A 20,313-nucleotide genomic window follows, 5' to 3' on the forward strand; every position below is an offset into this window, starting at 1 on the left:
GTCTTAGGCAGACGCCTGCCGAACTGAGCTCATGCTGCCTCCGTAGCACATGGCAACGCACCTGACGCTGCCATGTATGGACGAACATCGTGTGTATTCGAAATCTATCCACGCCCAGACCAATCTTCACTTGTGCCAACGAAGGTTCAGGCAAGTTCTTGCAGCACAACCGAGAAATGGCATGTTCTGTCAAGGGGCAGTGTGTGCCAGTTCTGGCCATATCAGTTGGAAACGGACGGTGCCAACAGGCAGGGTGTTGACTGCAAGCCTACATAACACAGCACGTAAAGGGTCATGGCCTTTGTTTGCAACCGTTTGACTGGGCCGGTCATGCACCTAGCATGCAGGTACACAAGGAGGATATGTTGGTCGACAGCCGCTAGCTGGACAGTGATCGCCTTTATCAAGATTCGGATGACTGGAGAATTGTGCGGGCAAACTGAAGTCTGGCGTCATATTCAGGAGCGAGCTCGCCATATGTTGCAAAGGGACTGTGCACCCAAAGATATTCCGAAAGATGAGCGATTATGAGGCTGCAGGATCCAATAAACGCAAGATACTACGAGCTCAGCCAGCTGAGAAGGATGTGCGAAGTATCGGTGAGGCTACATCAGAAGCACCAGACTATTGGCTGCACTGGTCCGACTGTCCTTTGGCTTTATCAACGCCGTGGGATGATGCTTCGCCGCGTCCTGAACTTCCTCCCCTCAGCTCAACATGCACATGCAATAATCTTTTCATCGCCCGCTTGAACCTTATGGACTGTGGAGGCTGGGCTGGTTTCAGGCGCGTTAACGCTGGTAAGTGACTTCATGAAGATTGCGTGCTTGACCCTGGGAGTCGACTCAAGTCGAGTCAAAAGTCTCCGATCTTCGGAACCAACGCCCGTCATCCTTCTGTCAAGTTTCCAATGCCATGAAGTCGACGGCGCTGCATACGGCGCGGCTAACAGACTTTTCAGATGGAACACTGAATGGGCATCTACGTCTGGGACCTTCTTTGTCTCGCTTCAACTCCGACGATTCTGCGGGCGAGCATCCAGCAGCGCCTGTGCTGGCCCACAAGTTCAAGCATAACAAGTCCATTCTAGCCCTTGCCGTTTCCAAGGACTCAATATTTGGCGGTACTGAAGAGGGAGAGATACTTGTGCGTGGTGTCATTCTATAGTCCTATGTGGGAAACTAAAGCCTGGCAGGTTTTCAATCTCGAGACCTACAAGCGCACGTTAGTCATAGATGGACATAGAGGCAGTGTCCTTGGACTCTGTCTGTCAGAGGATGGGAAGCTCCTATTTTCAAGCTCAAGTGACCACGTAGTCAATGTATGGTGCACTGAAAGCTTTGTGAGAGTATATTCGATATACTCGCACTATGACATCGGCGACATCTTTTGCGTTGCTTACTCCACGCGACTCGAGACGGTGTATATCGGAGCTCAAAACACTTCAATTCAAGTGAGTTATGGCATAAATAGCGGCGTTGCTTACACCCTGATCGCAAAATAGTGGTACGATCTTAAACAGCGAGATACAAGGCCAAAACCGCTCCCTACGTCCCATCCATGGCATAGACAGAGTAGGTTCTTTGACTCACCGGGCCCGGGAGGCGTTCGTACACCTAGGAAAGACGTCTCAGGCTCGGGGCCTGGAGACGCAAGAGGCGGTCAAGTACTTGAGATCGACCGACAAGATATCCGTCAATTTGCTCACAATGGCTACGTCTACTGCATGCTTCTGGCCAAAGGTCTGAAAGGCAACCCAAATCAGGAGGTCCTCATATCAGGCGGCGGAGATGGGACAATCAAAATATGGTCCCTGGCTGAGTCTGGTGGCGCAATAGAGGAACTTGACATTTTGGGAGACGGAAGAGAGGAAGGAGAGTCGGTACTCTCGATTGCTCTGGATGGCACTTTTCTTTTTGCGGGCAGGGCTGACGGCGAAGTAAACATTTGGGATCTCGAAACCAAGCAGCTTGTGAGGAATCTTAAGACCAGAACGGATGACGTGCTTGCCCTCTCCGTTGGTGGTGGGTTTATATTCTGTGCAGGAATGTCTGGCACTGTCGAGGTCTGAAGTGCTTTCTTATAGGGTTTCTTTTCAGTGCTGATATTTGTGCAGAAGTACAATGCTCAGTATGAGCGCGTTAGCGATTTCAAAGCCCACCAGGGTCGCGTGCTTGCGTCTATTTTCATACCACATAAGGAGCGGCCGCTCTTCATCACGGGGAGCAATGACCAGACTATTTCTCTATGGGACATATCTGATTGTATAAGTGGTGGTCGTTTTGTGCCAAAGACAAGCAACGGTAAGCATGAGCTATGGGTAATGTGTGCAATCACTCTAATGCATTGTAGAACGACTCGTGGATGCCTTACGACAGTTTGTGTCATACCGTACAGTTTCATCAGATATCCGATACCAGGCGGAATGTAGACGCGGTGCCTACTTTCTACGTGATCTATTGAAGTCTTTTGGAGCGACCACCACTTCTCTGCCGCTGCAAAATTCGTCCTGGAACCCCATAATTCTTGCGAAGTTTCATGGAAACCCAAAGACGGCATCGAAGCGGAAGCGAATCCTATTCTATGGCCACTACGATGTGATCCCTGCGGAGAATGAAAGCAACAGGTGGAACACCGATCCATTTACTCTCGAAGGTGTAAACGACCATGTATATGGTCGAGGTGTATCAGATAACAAGGGCCCAATCCTCGCTGCGATATATGCTGTTGCAGATTTAGTTGCAAACAAGGAGCTTGATTCCGACATCGTTTTCCTCATCGAAGGCGAGGAAGAGACTGGCTCACGAGGTTTTGAGCAAGCAATTCGAGCCAACAAAAAATTAATTGGCGACATTGATTGGATTCTGTTGGCAAACAGTTATTGGCTTGATGATCACAACCCGTGCCTTACCTACGGGCTTCGTGGAGTCATTCATGCAACGATAGAAGTGCAAAGTGGACATCCGGACCTGCATTCTGGTGTGGATGGAAGCTCGCTGCTTGATGAAAGTTTGAAAGACCTCGTTGCATTGCTCTCGAAGCTCACAGGAAAGCACGGAAGGGTTCTTATACCTGGGTTTTACGACCCAATTTTGCCAATCACGGATGATGAAGCGGTTTTATACGAGGATATCAAGAAAGCCCTAGTCACGAGCAATCCGTCACTGGCGTTCCAGCACAACCTGACCGAAGAGCTTCAGAAACGCTGGTGCGACGCGTCTCTCACTATACATCGTTTTTACACGTCCGGGCCAGACAATTCTACCATTATTCCTCGATTAGCAAAAGCCTCGATTTCACTTCGCCTAGTGCCTAATCAAACCGCTCAGGAGGTAGCACAGAGTCTAACATCCTTCTTACACGAGCAGTTCGAAACACTTGATAGCAAGAACGAACTCACGGTTAACATTGATCATATGGCAGAGCCTTGGCTCGGCGATTACAAAAACCAGATTTTCAAGACGCTAGAAGAGGCTGTGATGGAAGCTTGGTCCACGGATGCAGCAGGCAGTCCTTTCATACGCCGTCGCAGCAGCAACGTGCTTGCTACAATGTCTCCACTTGATATAATGTCAAGCTCAGCCCAAACACTTGGCACGGCACGGAAACCGGCACCAACAACATCTTCAACGCTCGCCAAAGGTAGCATGACCCCAGAGCCATCAGACTCCGAGCCGGAGCAGCAAGGCGCCGCCAAACAGGCTCGGAAGCAAAGCACTACTTCCTTTCCTGCAGCAAGACGACGGAAGCCCCTCTACATTCGCGAAGGTGGGTCCATCCCCGCGATTCGCTTTTTGGAGAAGGAATTCAACGCTCCGGCTGCACATCTACCTTGCGGACAGGCCAGCGACAATGCGCACCTTGATAATGAGAGACTTAGACTGGTCAATCTATACAAAAGTCGGGATATCTTTAGGAAAGTTTTCAGGGATCTGCCTCAGAAATAGGCCGAGGTTTGAGAAATTTGTTCCGGCGCATGGGTAATATTCATTAGCGTGGTGTTGGGGTGGGAAAAGCTTGCTCTGTACGAGTGAATCAAAGTAGTGTACATGAAAATTGACAAACAGCACATATCTACCGTTTTCGGACGACATTTTTCCGGCTTAGAAAGATCAGGTAATGCTTCCGACGTAGGAGACGCATGACAAGTGCACATGCAGCTTAAGCTCGTCTCGAGCACGCCTTACGCTTTGATTTTCTGGACCTTTCTGTCGGTAGTCTTTATCAAGCAATCCGAAGGTCCCAGATCAGTTTGTGACTTTCATTTCTCCCCAACGTCGTTGAAATGATGGCACAGCAGCTCGCGGGAAAGAATATTCTTGTCACTGGAGGAAGCAGCGGACTAGGCAGAGCATATGTTGAGGCTTTTCGCAATGCTGGGCAAGTCATTGTCTATTTTATTCAATTATTGATTTATATTTTGTGTGTACCAAGTCCAGGACTAACGCCAATCAAGATGTCAGGTGATATACGGAGATCTGATCGAAGCAAGCGACCTGCCCGGGTTTCTTCATTGCGACGTCTCGTCTTGGGAATCACAGTTGAAGTTCTTCGAAAGCGCGGTTGAAAAGCTTGGTCGCATCGACGCGGTCATTGCCAACGCTGGGATCGCCAACAAGGAAAACTTCAACGACTATGAAGACGGTACCTGCTCGTCCCAAGATTAGACTAGTCGCCAAATATTGATTGGACCTGCGCAGTTGAACTACAACCACCGACGAGGCCCAGGACGAGCATTGTAGATGTTAATTTGACCGGCGTGATTTTCTCGGCCAAGTTGTCTATGCATTATTTTGCGAGACAGTGGCGGGAACACGATTCCATACCAAATTTCAAGCCTATCTTCATAATCGGTGGTAGTCTTGCGGGATATTTGGACATGCCAATGAGCCCCATCTATTCGTCGACCAAGTTTGCGCTTCGTGGACTTCTATGCTCTTTGCGCAATGCCACTTCAAGGATCGGAGCGAGGGTGGCAATGATAGCTCCATGGCACGTTGAAACGCCACAGCTGGGTGTGCAAGCCGTGAGACTGAAGGAGCAGGGCATACCCGTTGCGCAGATGGCGGATGTCGTTGGGGCAGTACAGAGATTGATCCTCGAACCATCGAGCAACGGTATGTTGTGTCGAACATGAGACGCAACGGCGCTAACCGTCCTCGAGGAAAATGTTTTGCCGCGGTGCCTAGGACCGTGAAAGCACCCAATGGCTACTTTGACGTCGACGAGGCTGGCCAGGACGAGTTCTGGCGTGACTACAATGAAATGCTCATATCAGAGGATGAGAGACCGTTACCGCAACGAGGTTTTGCAAAGAATTAGACGTGTATATCACTCTTGGCGTGGATGCTTGGTATTTAGACTAGAAGGAAGCAAAGGTGGAGCTGTGAAGTCACGACGTACTTTTTGATGGATTGATAGAAGGTTCTGATACTGAATAAAAGCGCAAGCAAAATGTTCTACTGCTCGCGAATTCATGGACTAAGAGAAGTATCCGAGAACGATTCTCACATCAGCGGTTGCCCGTTCCGCTTTCTGTTGCCTACATGAATCCTAGGCATTCCGCATCTGGCTGACACATCTCCAACACAAGCGTCTCCAGTCGTCTCAGATTTCCGCTTCTCGCAGCTTCGTCCGAAGCCTGGTACAGACGGCCCATCTGGAACTGAGAGAACTCTACCGCGTTGATGTAATCCACCTTCGCCCCCTCCTGCGTCACACCACGGAAACCTCGCTGATACGTCTCGGTCACGTCAAAGGCCTTTGCCCACAGCTCGCCCTCCTTAAAAGGGACGAACCTCTCGTGCATCACGTTTGCCATCACAAATATCCAGTAGTGTTTGGTCGTCTCCTCGGTCTCTTGTGGGTTAATGTGAATAAGGAAGTAGAGAGATATGCCTTGTCCGCTGACGACCGCCTTGGCCCACTCTCTGAGGGCCGGCATGTCGATCTTGTCGAATGGAAGATGGTCCGGATTAAACTCTTCATCATGATATCGGAAGCTTTCAATGACAGGACCCTTGGAAGAAGTGAAAGAAGACATTTTGAAGTGGTGCAGTCTGATCAAGAAGCATTTTTGACTCCAGAAACAGGTCTAAAGTAGGTTAACATATAAATCATTCTGTTTACAAGTCAATGAATTGTTGTTGGAGGCATTCGTGAAAACAAAACCGATGGGAAACGAGCACATCTAAGCAGCCTTTGTCAAAGAAACCGTTGTCCGACGAATGCAAGATACAGTGATTCAGGTGGATATCGAAAGTGTGGATCCAGCATAAAGGGGGACAAACCAAAGCACGTCATCTATTTATGGCCAAAAACACTACTTACGACTAAAGCTGACTTTCTTTCTTACTTAGAAAGAACTTTCTGTTTCAAGAGAGGAAATTCAAAATGAAAGCTTGAGAAAGAGAACGGTGCTTCTCCTTTTCTCGGTGATTGACGTAACGCGTATGTTCATTCACGCCGTTGCATAGTCTAGCTGAGACAATTAAAAGGTGTGGGAGTGGCTCACTGCTCTCTTATAGAGAGTCCAAAACGTGATGTGGGCTCTCTTAGTTTCGTTACTTACATTCCAAAAGAAATCAGTGAATGTGAACAGGATCGAAAATACTCAGCCCTTGGCTAGAAGATACCCCATTCCAGGCAACAAAACTCTTCTTTTAGTTTCTGCAGCACCGCTCTTGGCCACGCCATAGCCCATTGCCAGTCTTGTGGTAGCAGGTTCGCGATGCCTTCGAGCTGTTGTTCAGCCACGCCCTGCCATACCCAATGTCCATTCAAGGCGTAACAAAGGGAAAAGTAGAGGGACAAAATGGCCAGAGCACGCGGTCGCTTCTCCTCGATAAGTACGATAATCTCTGACGGCTGAATAACGCCCAGGAGTCGAAAGATGTGGCGGACTGACTTTTTGCTGCGGATCGCCTGATGAACGTTGGCTACGTATGCTAGAAATCGGGTGTACGTAACTTTGACATCCCTTGGTCTCGGCTTCGTAAAAGAGCTGCAGTCCGGTGTAGCAAGATTTGACATTGGGGGGGAGTCTTTCGGTTCTGGATAGCTTTCAAAATCCAAGAGCCTTTGCGCGGCGTCGCAAATATGAACACCGTCCAACTCGCATAAAGTCTCGAAATCGGACCACTCGTTACAGTAAACTTCCCAGACCCCTTGTTCTTTCGGTCTTAGCTCTCTACAAACCGCAGCGATATGTCTATTGGCTTGAGCCTATGTTTCCGCCAGGTGTATTAGTCTCAGCCACCTTTTTTCGCACGAACGAAAGGGTCTGTACATGATGCCGCTCTTCCATGCGACGGAGAAACAGATAGATGCGATTTTGCACTGATAAAAGCCATCGACATTGTTTAGGCTCTAATGTACAGCTCCAGCTAATATCCATAAAAAGGAAATTCAACATACCATCCTCAACCACTGTGTCGGTAGTTCATAACTGCTGTTCGCTGCTCCTTTATCACCCGAGAGCTGTGATGTCGCTTGATACCAATGCAGCATCGTCGATAGAAGCACTGCATCTGCGGTTTCGACCGTAACGTGTTTCACTGCGTCCCTTTGCTGTCTCAGTGCCAAATCCAGATAGATCTCATGCACGAAATGAATAGGAACAGACGAATTGATTTCGGGAGCGTGATTAATAGCTTTGGAAGCCAGGCTCTGTTGGTCACCCGATGCGAAGAACCGCCTTGACTCCGAGGTGGATTTGGCAGCATACAATGCCGCGAATGCAAAAATGGCATTTTGTAAGAAGGGGTACCGGAAAGAGAGCTCAACAGCAGTGCACGCCCATATCTCACGATGGGAGAGGCTTCGAGTGGAGCCGAGCGTCCATGTAATGTGACTTTCGAAGTAGTGCAGCAGCTGAAGTTCAAGCTGCCGTCGACGTTCACCGACAAGACATGGCGTGAACAGGTCGTACTCGTCATCGTTGCGGCTGACAGGTCGCTTCACCAGACGGACTGCGTTCGCAGAGGCAGCAGGATCTTGATGACGCCATTCACAGGCTACATTGTGCCTGCTGCAATTCTTGCAAATGGGGCGACTCTCATCGCATTTGACTTTCCTCGCTTTGCATCGCACACAGCCCTTGCGACTCTTGGTATGGGCCAGCCGCGGAGGCATGACGGGTATTAGTAAGACGCAAAATCAGCACTGCACTGCGCTCGCACAGGACGAGGCCCAGGGTCTGGTATAGGGCTGAAATCTGGGGAATGATCGTATCGAGATGAGAAGAACGGCGGTCCATGTTTGTCATAGCGCGTACACATACTGGAGCGAAGTAAACACGTCACGGGTCGGAGATTTAATCCTGAATCAAGACAGCTAACTCGTCAGCTTGATGCCGGAGCAAACCTGATTTGGAACTGGGCGCAGGCTAGGTCCACGAACGAAACACGGTCTGCAAGATTCGAACAGGCTCTGGCTGCAGAAGAAAGCGTCGACGACGCGTCCAGCCGTCGTAGTGGGCTAGGGGGTGCTTTGATTTGGAAAATACTGCCCACGCCAGACCTTGACGATTGACGCTTACGGCAGGTTGGACATGCAGCAGATCGAGAAAAATGACGTTGGACAGGGTCTATGTGTGGCTCGTGCAGGATGCCGTGGCGCAACTCGGCTCGTCAGCCAATGAAAAGCCGCAAATGTCAAGCCACATCGGCGTCCAAGATCGAGCACGAGCCACAGCCATGACGTAGATGACATCGATCCTGGGCCAGAAAGGGGACAGTGGAGACAATCAAACCCACGCAAGTACTTAAGCGTCGAACCACTTCAACCTGTACACAACTTCTGTCCACAATCACCTCGATACCCCTCCTTTAAACGCTAACAATCTCTCTACGACTTGTCATTTATTGTTTTTGGTTGTCTAGGTCATTCACATCGCAATTATGTCTGCAACCGCGTCAGCCCCAGTAACTGGCGACCTGCCGACAAGGAGTGGTACCGTCATGACCAAGAGCTCCACTCTGAGCGACGAGGATGCGGTGCCGGCTGAGGACACCTCCGAGGTAAGCTCGCATTGAATATCCCAGTTCAAGCGCTTCCAGAATGTCACGCTGGAATCCTTGCGTCGCTCCCCGCTCTATGCCTGTAGTGTGAGTGCACAGGGCTGCGACGGCATGGAGCTATGGCATGAGAATCATATTTAATACGCTTCCAAACGTCGATCGATCCCAGCTAACACCATGCCGTTCAGGTGACCAAGCTCTTCTCAGAGCGTCTGCAAGCATGGAAGCATGCTTGCGGCTACCTTGAAGACTACATCAAGGCGACTGAGAAAATGCACCATTCTCATGGCAAAGAGTACGAAAAGGTGCTCAAGACTGTGTCGAATCCTTTGAAGGAGGGTCACCATTTCGATCAAAACCTTGGTGGCGTGGCGGGGATGTTTGAGAGCATTCGCTCTAACACTACTGGCATCGCGAATGCCAACTTCGAAACAGAGAAGGTGCTCAAGGGTACCGTTTTACCCATTTTCGAGCGTCTGCACGCCGAGATCAAGAACAAGACAAAGGAGCTGACAAAGGGCGCTGGAAAGGGTGCAAAGTCGGTGGATAAGGCACGTAACGTTACGCAAAAGCACATCGAACTGCTCGGACAGCAGGCCGCCGCTTTTGATTCCACGGGAGGCAAGGTTCACGCTCACGAGGACCCATATCTTCTGCACAGGGGCGTGAGGCACAGGCTCAACAAGCAAATCATTGAGGAGAACAACAACAGACAGGATATGATACAGGTGCAGAACAGTTTCGCGCAATTTGAGGCACATGTTCTACAAACCATCCAGCATGGAATGGGACAGTTCAACCAGGTTGTTGCAAAACAGATGGATCAGACCAAGATTATGGTGAGTCCATTCAGCCTTCTCATCGGATAAATCGCTAACGTTACTCATCAGTATGGGGACATGACCAGCACGGCGCAGCAAATCCCTGCCGACTTCGAGTGGAACGGTTTTGTCCACCGAAACAGCGATATCTTGATCGACCCACAAGCGCCACCCCGCTCCCTTGCTACGGTATCCTTCCCCAACCAGGATCATCCCTCGACCCAACCTCTTATAGCCGGTTCCCTTGAGCGCAAGAGCAAACTTACGCGAAGCTACAAGGCTGCGTACTACGTTGTTACTCCCTCGAAATATCTGCACGAGTTCGAGACAGATGACGATCTGGCTAAGGATCCAACTCCAGAAAACTCGCTCTACCTTCCAGATTGTGTAGTTGGTGCTCTTGATGGTGCCAAGTTCGCCATCAAGGGTAAGGACGTGTCTAAGGGCAAGCTGGGTGTCAACATATCCACCACGCATGAGTATCAGCTGAAGGCACACACCCCAGCCGATGCACAGACATGGTACAACATTATTAGGGCAGCTGCTGGCCAGGTAACCACAGAATTGCCTGATGCATCTGTGCCAACATCGCCGGTCTCACCCAACGTGCAAACATCCCAGGATGCAAGTTTGAATGCGGCGTTGGCCGAGCAGAAGCATCAGCAGTCAGCATTGACAACGGAAGGCATCGCAACTACGGACAACGTTGCTGGAACTACTCCGGCGACGGCTGCACCGGCCGGTGCAACCACCACAGCCCCTGCGGCTGGTACAGTTCCTGTGGCCACTACAGTACCCGCCGGTACCGCGGTTTCCACTAGCACCGCAGTTCCTGCTACAACGACCACAGTTCCTGCGACTACCAATGTCCCTACCACAACGGCTCCCACGACTGCTACAATGCCAGAAAAGATTTGAGAACAAGGCACTGCTTTAGTCATGTATCGATGAGTCGAGGCACGAATTTGGCCTTCACGATGAGAAACACGCGATGAAAATTATTCTATGCGTGATCGAACTTTATGATTATTTTCATTTCACCTTAATATGTTTACGACAGTAATTTAATGAACTTGAACTTGCCTGACTACGAGTCTAATTCTTCTCGTCTTTCAATCAATCAGACAAAATTGATAGGATTGCAACAAAACATTAGTCATGGAAATATATGTAGTTCACAAGATCGGCTTGGCTGGATGTCAAATTTGGAAAAGCGCGATCTAAATCTATCTGCTAGTTTGTTCCGAGGCCCGTATGAGTAGACCACTACTTGATAACCTTGTGCGCCCGAAAATATAGCCAACGTCGGCTTCAAGTTTAGAAAACACTTTGCACACGATGGGTTCTGTGCCTGAACAAGTATTGCCTGTAATCAGTTTACAGTCCGATACCCTGGCACGCGATCTTTACCAAGCATGCAAAGAAACGGGTTTCTTCTATCTAACCGATCACGGAATTAGCCCTGACATATTGAATAATGTACTATCATTAGCGCGTCGATTTTTCTTGGAGACTGCTGAGGATTCAAAATCCAAAATTCAGCGCAAGCCTGTGCATGAAGGCGGAGACGGAGCCCGCGGATATCAAGTGCTCAACGAGAACGTGACGAAAGGAAAGAGAGACTATCACGAAGCCGTTGACTTTTATCGAGAATGGGATCACTGCAATGATGAAGATGTCGACGGATCACGCGGTTACCAGTTCCTGCGAGGACCAAACCTGTGGCCGGAGCATCCGCCGGAACTTAAGCAGTTGTTGCAGGACTACATCGAGCAGTGTCAGAACGTTGGAACGCGGGTGGTCAAGGCCATGGGTGAGGCTCTCGGAGAAGGAGACGTGTTTGTACGGGCTACGCGGAAAAGCTTCTGGGTGTTTAGGATGATTGGGTATCCACCGCTCCAGGTAAGCGTTCGAAAGATATGCATACATGGTTATTAGAAAACGAGGGCCTTCAAGACAAGTCACTCCGTATCTGCTGACGACCTCTCTCTAGGGTGGGGATGCACACGAAGGGATCTCATGCGGCGAGCACACTGACTACGGCTGCGTAACGTTGCTGCTGGCAGACGACACGGTTGGAGCCCTGCAGGTGCAGGCCAAGGACGGGACCTGGATAAACGCCGACCCGATCCCAAACGCGTTCGTGGTCAACATCGGGGACATGATGGAGAGATGGACGAACGGCGAGTGGAAGTCGACGAACCACAGAGTCGTTCATCGGGGAAGCAACTATCGCGTCTCCGCCCCGTTCTTCTTCGAGCCGGACTTCGACGCAGAGGTTGCGCCGCTGCCGAAGTGCGTTGAACGCACCGGCGGGAAGGCACTGTATGGAAGCGTCGTGTACGGTGAGCATTTGACGGCAAAGGTAGTTTTCGAGGTGCCCTTGAGTCGCGTGAACCTTGTGGGGCTGACAGCGTTAGGCGTCGACAAATTTCTATTCCGGCGGCATCGAGGAATGATGCCTGCTCTTCCACGTTCTGCTAATCAAGTAGACGCTGCGAACGTATGGACGCGTTAGGGCCTCGTGTGTTGTTAGCTGCTAGTCTATTCGTCCAGCAGGGCTGATATCACATTCGATGTAGCAGGAGATAAAAATAACAGCCCAGATATTCAGGTACACTGCTTTCACTGCGCGATTTTCGAGTATACTCTCTCGACCAAAGATTTACCGATCTCACTCATCATCATACCATATTTTCAACAAAAATTGCTCGAATTTGGACCCTACTCCGAGAAAAGCCAGCATGCTGAGCTGTTTCGGAGTTGATTAATCTGAAATTTACTGTAGCGAATTCGTCTAGTCATCGATTTGCCCAGTTTCCACGTATCCAGCTCAGCACTTGCTTACATAGAAAAATTGGAACTATTCGCTTGGATGAAAGAATAAACGAGCGGGTGTTTCTAAAGTATTCTATGCTTATCGAACTGACGACACAAACAGGCCACTGCGCAGTTGGATTACAAGCCAAAACCCAAGAAATCGAGGATTCAGGACGTGCAACCACGACGCAGCAGGCTTACCATTTCCACGACTTGGCCAAGTCAGTGAACTCCTTTGGCGGAATCTTTTCACCACCAGGCTTCCCCGCCTCCGTGCACTCCCACCTGCCGAACCATTTCTGCAGAATCTCGTGGCCCTCCAACACATGTTTCCCATACATGTCTCTTGCATACTCCACGAGGCTTGCCAAGCATACATCAGCCAGGCTTATGCCCTTTGTGCCAGCAACCCAGTTTCCAGCATCGATAGCCTCGCGACAGTACGTCTCGATCCTGCCCAGGCACATGTGCATCCGCATCTTCGCCGCATCCGCCGCGCCTTTGTTCTGCTCGACTCCCAGGGCGGCGAAAAAGCCACTGGAAAGCATTGCCATGAAGCCGAAGGCCGCGCTCGCTTCTTCGGTCAGGTCCCTGATCTCGGTGACGCGGGCCCGATCCAGGGCCGTGCCTCCAGACATGTTCTTCTCGACGCCCTCGACCCCGTCCCTAGGGTGGACCTCCTCCAGATAGGCCATGATTGCCGCGCTCTGGCGTATGAAGTCCGTGTCATTCGGGCCGTATCGCATCATGGGAAGGCTGCCCTCGATTCCGTCAGGCGGATCGACCAGCTTGCCGTCGGTGCCGAAGTGAGCGTACCGAAACGTCACCTTGACGTCGGACGGCAGCGGCTTCAGCGTGAGATAGGCATGGATGCGGCGAGGGTAGAATAGGTAGCGATTGGTGTAGAATGTATACTGAATATCCTCTGCTCCGGAAGACGGCATTCTGGGCAAGTGCTGATCGAATGTGACCTGCGGTAGTCAAATAGTTGATTTTAATCGTCCGGAAGTACCTGCTTGATCTTCGTTGTATAGCTTATCACGTCGACCTTTCCGTCCTTCCCACCCCTTTTATAGGCATTATTCATTTTCATCATTCCAAGACCAGTCGGTTCTGAGTGTCTAGAGGGTAGTTTTCCGGGGACAATCCCTTTGTTGTCTGGAGACTTCGGCGACTTTTTTGCACTTTGATCAATAATGCACTGCCCAGGGGTGTTCACACAAAAGTGGCCGATAATGGCCGAGGAAAGGATCTGCTCGGAAAACCAGCATAAAATGCACGTTAGTGGAAAGGATGCATTTGCCCGGAGTGGCGTTTATCTGCCAATGTGTACATGCGTGTGCGAACTATTGGTACAAAGTGTAATACATGTAGTGGGGATGCGTTAGATCTGCGAGCCGGGATTCAGCTACCGCACGACCTGCTCTACACTACCAACCGTTTGCTTCAAACTCGCCGGTTTCATGGTCTGAGCCCCACGACTCTTAGCAATCTCCCTTACAAGCTTCATCGTCCTCGGAGAAATCCTCAGTCTGCTCATTAAAATTGTGACACCGGTTAACAATGCTAGTGCGCCAGCTTGGTGGCCTGCAGCCAGCCATGTCGGCACCATATAGATCAGCGTTGATATCCCAAGTGTGACCTGCATCACTGCCAGATGCAAAACACCCATTAATCCCTTCCTTACGTTTGCCAGTGCAGGGTCTCCTAAGATTGCAGGTCGCAATTTAGATGACAGTCTGGGAAGTGCCCAGAGACCGCATATGGAGGTGAACGTCACGATAGCAAGGATGCGATGGTCAAGCTGTACCAGCGATGGATTTTCAAGCGCATTTCGCCAAATGAGGTCGTTTCCTGATGGGTTGTGCGAGTAGAATGGATCGAACAACTCACTTTTCGGGGGGGTGAGACCAACACCCATCCAGGGGAACTCGTTGTAGATCAATCCTGCGTCTAGACCAGCGACGAGCGCACCGGACATCGCCGTTGTGAACGTGAGAGCGAAGAGGGCTACAGTCAAGACTTTGAAACGGCGAAGCGGAGGGGTATTTAGCTTTTGGAAAAGCGATTGCGCGGCAGCCGGGTCCTTGAGCATCTTGTGTTCGCGCAAGATGGAAAGGCCATTCCACAGCATCGTTAGATAGACAACAAACGCAGCCCCGAGATGTACCGTTAACCTGTATTGCGAGACACGTGGGTGTGCTCCTGGGGCGAAGAGGTCATCCTTTAGTCCACTTGCTACCATCCACCATCCAATGACGCCCTGGAAGCCAATCAAACCACATATGCCGACTAGCTTCCAAGCCATGTGTGAGGCTACTCTCCGGCGAGCAATAAAGTATACGGTTGGTATTAGAAATGTCACCCCAATGACACGACCCCAAAGGCGGTGCGCCCACTCCATGAAGTAGATTTGTTTGAACTCTTCAAGGGTCATGCGGGCATTCAATTGTTTGAATTCCGGGGAGGCGCGGTACTTGTCAAATTCCGAATGCCAGTCTGCGTCGTTGAGAGGAGGAAGCGACCCGGTGACCGGACGCCATTCCGTAATGCTCAGTCTTCACAGTTGTATCAGTCTCATGCTACACCACCGCGCAAGAGCCTCGTTTACGTACCCGGATTCAGTCAGCCTTGTTAGACCCCCCCATATGACGATTCCGAAGACACTCGCCGCGCTACCCAGCAGCCAGTATGCGACGCTCTTGCTGCTCGTCTGTGGAAACGACGATTTTTTTGCTACCGCCTCTAAGGGGCTCTTCACAGCTTGTGCCAAACTTGAAACATGCTGCGGGGCATGCGTCGACTGGTAATGGCATTGCAATATCCACGAGGTCCTCTTCGCCCTGCTCTTCAGTCCAGAAACCGCATCCAACGTCGGTTTCTTGTGGTGGATCTGGCGCGCCTGGCAAGTGAACAATTGCCGAGTCAGCCGTGGTGCGGCCGTCCTCAGCAGAGGAAACGAGCTGAATACGGTCACCATCGTCGATGTCGGATGGACTATGGGGAGCGACGAAAGGTGATACGATATCACCACGACTTTTTTGGGCTGCTTCGGCGGAACTTTGGGTGCAAGGGCCATCAGCTCATCATCCGTCAGTGGCCGCAGCTGCTCAAGCCGCTAACGACGCCCTGCATACTCACCACTGCGGAGGGCTTTGTTTGCCCCGCAAGCTCTCACTTGTTGCTGGTGATTGTCACTACGGATTCCTTTTCGGAAGACTGCACAATCCGGCTGTCGTTCCACATGCGTCGAGGTACGTCAGATTGATCATCTTTTGCTTGCCGCAGCATCATCGTCTCCGACCTAGACCGAGGATTCCTGTCTGCACACCTCCCATTGCCCAGTTCATCCAATGTGCACAACCTCTTTGTCGACCTGCTTGATCTCATGACAGGCTGTCTTGTGAGAGCCAGCCACTAATATCGAACTTAGTTCTGCTCGTTGTCTTACCATTGCTACTGGCATGCATGCCTGCAAGTGACCCCGGGTGATATGATACAAAAGACAAGAACGCTGCCGCCAAAATGAACATCAGAGACAGCGAGTCCAGCACTGATGACGAGCTGCCAGAGCCCGCCTACGGTAGCCTGAGGAGGAGCAATCCTGTACCGTCGACGAGCACGGAGGCTCCAGCGAGCGGTGGCGAGGTTCTGACTACACCTACGGCAGCGGCAAGCACAAGTGACACCTCGACGTTAAGAAGCAGCATTCCACCCGTCTCTTCGTACGCGAGCCCAGAATACTCTGTCTTCAGCACGCAAAGTGCCATTTCCAGACCTGCGTCGCCACCGTCACCCCTCCAATACTCGAACAGATCGAGCAGCGTACATGAGGATTCGCCAGACCCAATGGATGCGTCAAGATCGGCTACATCATCGAGAACTGCTTTGTCATTTAATACTGCCACGCCCGTTCTGGGCGATGTGGCGTTGACAGCAGTGGAGAAAGATGGAGATGATCCAACGTTGCCACTAGGAGAACGACTCCGGTATAATAGGCATGCTACGCCGACAGCGTTAACAAGGCTACTAGCATCAAGAATTCTGGACTCCTCAGAGCCATCGAGGGAAAGCTCATACATAGACGGGAACCCAAATCTGACGCGACAGATTTCGAGCTCTGGATCCTCCTCTCTTCATGAACATCTCTATCGGCGCGGACTGTTAGAAGGCAAACATTCAGACATCGCCATCATAGCTTTCGGGCATAAATATAATCTTCACAAACTGGTTCTCGATCGCGCACCTTTCTTCACGACTGCACTCTCAGAGCCTTGGCTTGAAAGCCAAAGCAGAGAGATTATATTGCACCCTGAAGACGTCGACCCGACAATAACTCGGAAGGCATTCGAACTTGCTCTCAAGAGCTTGTACGGATGCAGCATCCGTGACGAGGAAGATGCTGAGGCAATCGGTCTCTTCACGACTGGTTGTTGGCTTGATATGAGCGACCTCGTGTCATCAGCTAGCGAGTCCATCCTACGCCAAATGGGCCCAGAAACCCTGTCTCCACTGATTCGCCTTGTGACAAACAACTACTACGGCCGTGCAGGAGATCGCATCCTTTCGTCTGCAAAGGCAATGCTTTGTCGCGACGGCTGGGAGATGCCGTTAAAGTACTGGGATGACATTCCGGGGGAGATTGTACGTGATATTGTTGGCGGAGATGGATTTTACGTGTATGGAGAATGGGATCGTTGGGTCTTGGCAAAGAGATTGCTTGATCGGAGGTTAAGACAGAAGGCTGTGGAGTATGGGCTTGTGCCACCCGGATCGAGAGCTAGTCTCCTGCAGGCGCCAGAGATGCTCCGTCGCTCAGTAGGTCGGCAAGTCGGTGCTGGATATACTTGTAACGTATCCATGGAGAACACTGCGAGTGGCTCCGATGCCGCTACGCAGGATATTTGGACTGCGATTTATACGGATCCCGACATCGAGCCTCTGCTTGTGCTTCTGGATCACGGAATACATTACGTTCATCTAGACTTTGAGAGGCTGCAATACATTCGCCAGGCAAGGGACGTGTTTGGTTTGCCTGTGCTCCCCGAACATATCGTCAACGAAGCGCTGTGGATGCAGATGGAGCTTAGACAAAGAGTTCTCAACGCACGAGAAAGTGATTTGGAGCTAGGTCTTTCTCAGGCCGCTGAGACGACGGACCTGCCAACGAAGGCGCAAATTCAAACTCCTGGCGCAGCTACGTCATCATCCTCAACAACGACGACATCCGCCAAGGGTAAGCAAAAGATTGGTAACGTGGAGAGTGCTACAGAGAATGACACAATTGCGGGAGATGCAAATCAACCACGGAAGTTCTGGATCCCTAGCGCAGATTGCACCATTGTCATAGGCGGTAATGCGGAACCAGTCATCACAACAAGCTCTTCGAATCATTATTTTCAGCTCTCTTCAAGCTTACCTACCGGTGTCGATGTCTCTGATGTTCTTTGGGCTTCGAATTTTGCTGGACCATCGCCGTCGAGGACTAAAGAGCGTGGCTCGTCCGGTCAAGAACCTTGCGATCCCGTCAACCACCCGCGCCCGGTTGCTTACTCGAAGTTTCCGCCGTTCAGATTTGCGGTTGAATTTCCGAATCCGAGAGGATTGAAAGAGAAGAAGAGAGTATACTCAAGAACCGTATCCTATGCTGGCAGTAACTGGAATATGTGCGTCTCAGATGACGACAACGTTCGTAACGACGAAAAGTCTGCTAATGCCGTTCCTAGATATATTCAGAAAGTCCGCTCCCAAAAGAACCCGCAACTTGGAGTCTATCTTCATCGCGCCAAAGGGCGTGATACTGAGGATTATTCGTCCACCCGGCAATCAATCAGCAATTCCAGCACAGTCGACGAACGCATCGGTCTGCTCGAGCGCGAAGTGCTTCTTCGTAGCTCAGATGTACACCGAACGACAGGTAGCAGAAGCACACTCACAAGACACAGCGACCGGAGCTTTAGCGACGAGACAGACGATGGATCTATGGCTTCGTATCGCCGACGAGTGTTTGGCTCTGGAGAGGGAACGATTCTCGATACTAGTTGGACAGCGTTTGATTCTGATTCCGAAAGTGACGATTATTCCCCCTCCACTACCCTCGTCGACCACAACGGCAACAGTGCTTGTAGAAACGGCGGCAATTTCTTTGAAGAGCAAGCAGCCACCTCGAGTACGTCTTCGGCCGTTCCCAATTTGACGCACTTGACGCACTTCCCGCCTCCTACACAGTCAAATGCATCTCGTCAGCGCAGCGTCCTTGCAAAGGCCAGCCATTTCCAAGCAAAGCGCACGCCCACTGTACCTCCATATACGGACACACGACCCACAATCAAAACGTACTTTAAGATCTACTCACCTAGCAAGGGAGGGAGGTTGTTGAGCGTATACGAATCTGCGCCGGACAAGTTTGATTTCAGCCAGAGCTGGGGTTGGAAGAGCAGTACGCTTATGCTGGATGAGGGATTCTCGTCTAGATCAGGACCGGAAGGCATGGAGGCTCCCAGCTTGAACATCGCCCAGACGGACAACGCTGGTGAAACGACGTCGGCAAGTCAGCAAGGCGGCTTGGACAGGGATGCTGAAAGGGAAAGGGAACGGAGAAAGAGGAACGAGGGTGTCTTGCGATTTATGGTCGTTATTGGAAATCTCTAAGATGCAGATGATCATGCGGAACTTTCTTTGGCGTGCAATATATGATACCCCTTCATTTGTGACGAATGCAGATTCGGGGAAAAGTAACGAATCACCAAAGCTGTATGACTATCTTAGCCCGTCGTGTTCCAATCTGAATGTGTTGTCTTCTCTTGATAGTTGTGGAATGAATAGAGCCTGGCTAGCTTTACCAGCCTACAGAAACGCATTCTGGATTTTTACCAGCATCGTTTCTCATCACAAAAAGCTCGTGAAACCCTACCTCTCCAGGGCGTGCAAACATGATCGTCATAGTATTTGATCGTGATTTACGCGAGAGAGCCTTCTGGGTCCGCACTTGGACTGCTCGATGCGACAACACTATGCAGTGGGGCAAACGGTTGCGCGGGCGACCTTGGAACCAGGCCACACTGGAACCAAGAATGAAAATAGAAGCCATTTAATCCGTGAGTCGACGCCCGCGCAAGAACGGCACTCCACAACCAGGTCCTCGTCCCTCGTCGTCCGCCGACCAAACCGGCATTCACATCCCGGGGTGCGGCGCCGGACGTCGTTGTTGCACTGCTCTAAATATAGAAGGCAACGTTGTCCGGGCCGAACCGTCGGCGTGCGAATCTTTGGGAGTGTTTGAAAAAACTTGTTTTGGGGCACGACGACGGCTTAGTCGTCGTGGTTTAATGTTTGGGACAAACAATGAGCTTGTCGCGCTCAGGACTGCCATAGTTGGATTGGAGGGGGGGGGGGGGGGGGGGGGGGGGGGGTGGCGGAGGCCAGCTTTTCACGTGCTCCATTTATCCTCCCCATCAGTGAGCACGGCGTCGACAGGGACGTCGATTTTTCTTCAGTGTGCACAAAGTCTTGACTAGCGCTCTGCTCTCGGGACGAGGACGTGGTGGAGCGTTCTGGCTACTGTGAGCGAGGACCCACAGCGTGATCCCTGCTGCGTGCAAGCGAGGCTGGACAGTTGCTAGGCGAATACGTTGTGTAGGTGTTAGAAAAAA

At 51.0% G+C, this 20,313-nt stretch overlaps 8 protein-coding genes across 10 annotated transcripts; 5 read left to right on the forward strand and 3 right to left on the reverse strand.

Moving 5' to 3' along the window:
* The first annotated feature begins 705 nt into the window (after positions 1-705).
* Positions 706-4,229, forward strand: PV09_04609. Of its 2 annotated transcripts, XM_016357984.1 has the most exons (6): positions 706-800; positions 962-1,146; positions 1,196-1,453; positions 1,505-2,065; positions 2,117-2,303; positions 2,353-4,229. In XM_016357984.1, exons 1-6 carry the CDS (start codon positions 758-760, stop codon positions 3,945-3,947), a joined length of 2,829 nt encoding a protein of 942 aa, XP_016214186.1. In that variant the 5' UTR covers positions 706-757; the 3' UTR covers positions 3,948-4,229. The 2 variants fall into 2 exon arrangements, with proteins under 2 accessions (XP_016214186.1, XP_016214185.1); XM_016357983.1 differs by having other exon boundaries at positions 706-1,146.
* On the forward strand, positions 4,220-5,460 carry PV09_04610 (uncharacterized protein). Its single transcript, XM_016357985.1, has 4 exons — positions 4,220-4,380; positions 4,457-4,644; positions 4,701-5,117; positions 5,165-5,460. The coding sequence occupies exons 1-4, from the start codon at positions 4,286-4,288 to the stop codon at positions 5,320-5,322; spliced, it is 858 nt and encodes a 285-aa protein (XP_016214187.1). The 5' UTR covers positions 4,220-4,285; the 3' UTR covers positions 5,323-5,460.
* An 82-nt stretch (positions 5,461-5,542) lies between these two features.
* PV09_04611 (uncharacterized protein) lies at positions 5,543-6,043 on the reverse strand (the record flags this gene model as incomplete). The annotated part of the gene is made up of 1 exon (XM_016357986.1): positions 5,543-6,043. One exon carries the CDS (start codon positions 6,041-6,043, stop codon positions 5,543-5,545), a length of 501 nt encoding a protein of 166 aa, XP_016214188.1.
* Positions 6,044-6,544: 501 nt separating this feature from the next.
* Positions 6,545-8,133, reverse strand: PV09_04612 (uncharacterized protein; the record flags this gene model as incomplete). Its single annotated transcript, XM_016357987.1, has 2 exons — positions 6,545-7,224; positions 7,417-8,133. The coding sequence occupies 2 exons, from the start codon at positions 8,131-8,133 to the stop codon at positions 6,625-6,627; spliced, it is 1,317 nt and encodes a 438-aa protein (XP_016214189.1). The 3' UTR covers positions 6,545-6,624.
* Positions 8,134-8,900: 767 nt separating this feature from the next.
* On the forward strand, positions 8,901-10,759 carry PV09_04613 (uncharacterized protein; the record flags this gene model as incomplete). The annotated part of the gene is made up of 3 exons (XM_016357988.1): positions 8,901-9,020; positions 9,209-9,859; positions 9,911-10,759. The coding sequence occupies 3 exons, from the start codon at positions 8,901-8,903 to the stop codon at positions 10,757-10,759; spliced, it is 1,620 nt and encodes a 539-aa protein (XP_016214190.1).
* Positions 10,760-11,179: 420 nt separating this feature from the next.
* Positions 11,180-12,300, forward strand: PV09_04614 (uncharacterized protein; the record flags this gene model as incomplete). Its single annotated transcript, XM_016357989.1, has 3 exons — positions 11,180-11,743; positions 11,835-12,206; positions 12,262-12,300. 3 exons carry the CDS (start codon positions 11,180-11,182, stop codon positions 12,298-12,300), a joined length of 975 nt encoding a protein of 324 aa, XP_016214191.1.
* A 1,581-nt stretch (positions 12,301-13,881) lies between these two features.
* On the reverse strand, positions 13,882-15,709 carry PV09_04615 (uncharacterized protein). Its single transcript, XM_016357990.1, has 2 exons — positions 15,277-15,709; positions 13,882-15,219 (listed from the first exon to the last, which is right to left on the reverse strand). The coding sequence occupies exons 1-2, from the start codon at positions 15,639-15,641 to the stop codon at positions 14,070-14,072; spliced, it is 1,515 nt and encodes a 504-aa protein (XP_016214192.1). The 5' UTR covers positions 15,642-15,709; the 3' UTR covers positions 13,882-14,069.
* Positions 15,710-15,847: 138 nt separating this feature from the next.
* PV09_04616 lies at positions 15,848-19,489 on the forward strand. 2 transcript variants are annotated; one of them, XM_016357992.1, is made up of 3 exons: positions 15,848-15,915; positions 16,095-18,327; positions 18,388-19,489. In XM_016357992.1, the coding sequence occupies exons 2-3, from the start codon at positions 16,187-16,189 to the stop codon at positions 19,310-19,312; spliced, it is 3,066 nt and encodes a 1,021-aa protein (XP_016214194.1). In that variant the 5' UTR covers positions 15,848-15,915; positions 16,095-16,186; the 3' UTR covers positions 19,313-19,489. The 2 variants fall into 2 exon arrangements, with proteins under 2 accessions (XP_016214194.1, XP_016214193.1); XM_016357991.1 differs by having other exon boundaries at positions 15,848-18,327.
* Positions 19,490-20,313: the final 824 nt, after the last annotated feature.

The sequence above is a fragment of the Verruconis gallopava genome, assembly GCF_000836295.1.
Source record: "Verruconis gallopava strain CBS 43764 unplaced genomic scaffold supercont1.13, whole genome shotgun sequence".
NCBI lineage: Eukaryota > Fungi > Ascomycota > Dothideomycetes > Venturiales > Sympoventuriaceae > Verruconis > Verruconis gallopava.

Coding starts and splice junctions, on each gene's coding strand:
- PV09_04609 (XM_016357983.1), top strand. CDS start 916: ATGAAGTCGACGGCGCTGCATACGGCGCGGCTAACAGACTTTTCAGAT. Junction 1,454..1,504: donor CTCAAAACACTTCAATTCAA/GTGAGTTATGGC, acceptor ATCGCAAAATAG/TGGTACGATCTTAAACAGCG. Junction 2,304..2,352: donor TGTGCCAAAGACAAGCAACG/GTAAGCATGAGC, acceptor AATGCATTGTAG/AACGACTCGTGGATGCCTTA.
- PV09_04610 (XM_016357985.1), top strand. CDS start 4,286: ATGATGGCACAGCAGCTCGCGGGAAAGAATATTCTTGTCACTGGAGGA. Junction 4,381..4,456: donor GAGGCTTTTCGCAATGCTGG/GCAAGTCATTGT, acceptor ACGCCAATCAAG/ATGTCAGGTGATATACGGAG. Junction 5,118..5,164: donor CCTCGAACCATCGAGCAACG/GTATGTTGTGTC, acceptor ACCGTCCTCGAG/GAAAATGTTTTGCCGCGGTG.
- PV09_04616 (XM_016357991.1), top strand. CDS start 16,187: ATGAACATCAGAGACAGCGAGTCCAGCACTGATGACGAGCTGCCAGAG. Junction 18,328..18,387: donor GCTGGCAGTAACTGGAATAT/GTGCGTCTCAGA, acceptor TGCCGTTCCTAG/ATATATTCAGAAAGTCCGCT.
- PV09_04615 (XM_016357990.1), bottom strand. CDS start 15,641: ATGGTGACCGTATTCAGCTCGTTTCCTCTGCTGAGGACGGCCGCACCA. Junction 15,220..15,276: donor ACAAGGCTGACTGAATCCGG/GTACGTAAACGA, acceptor ACAACTGTGAAG/ACTGAGCATTACGGAATGGC.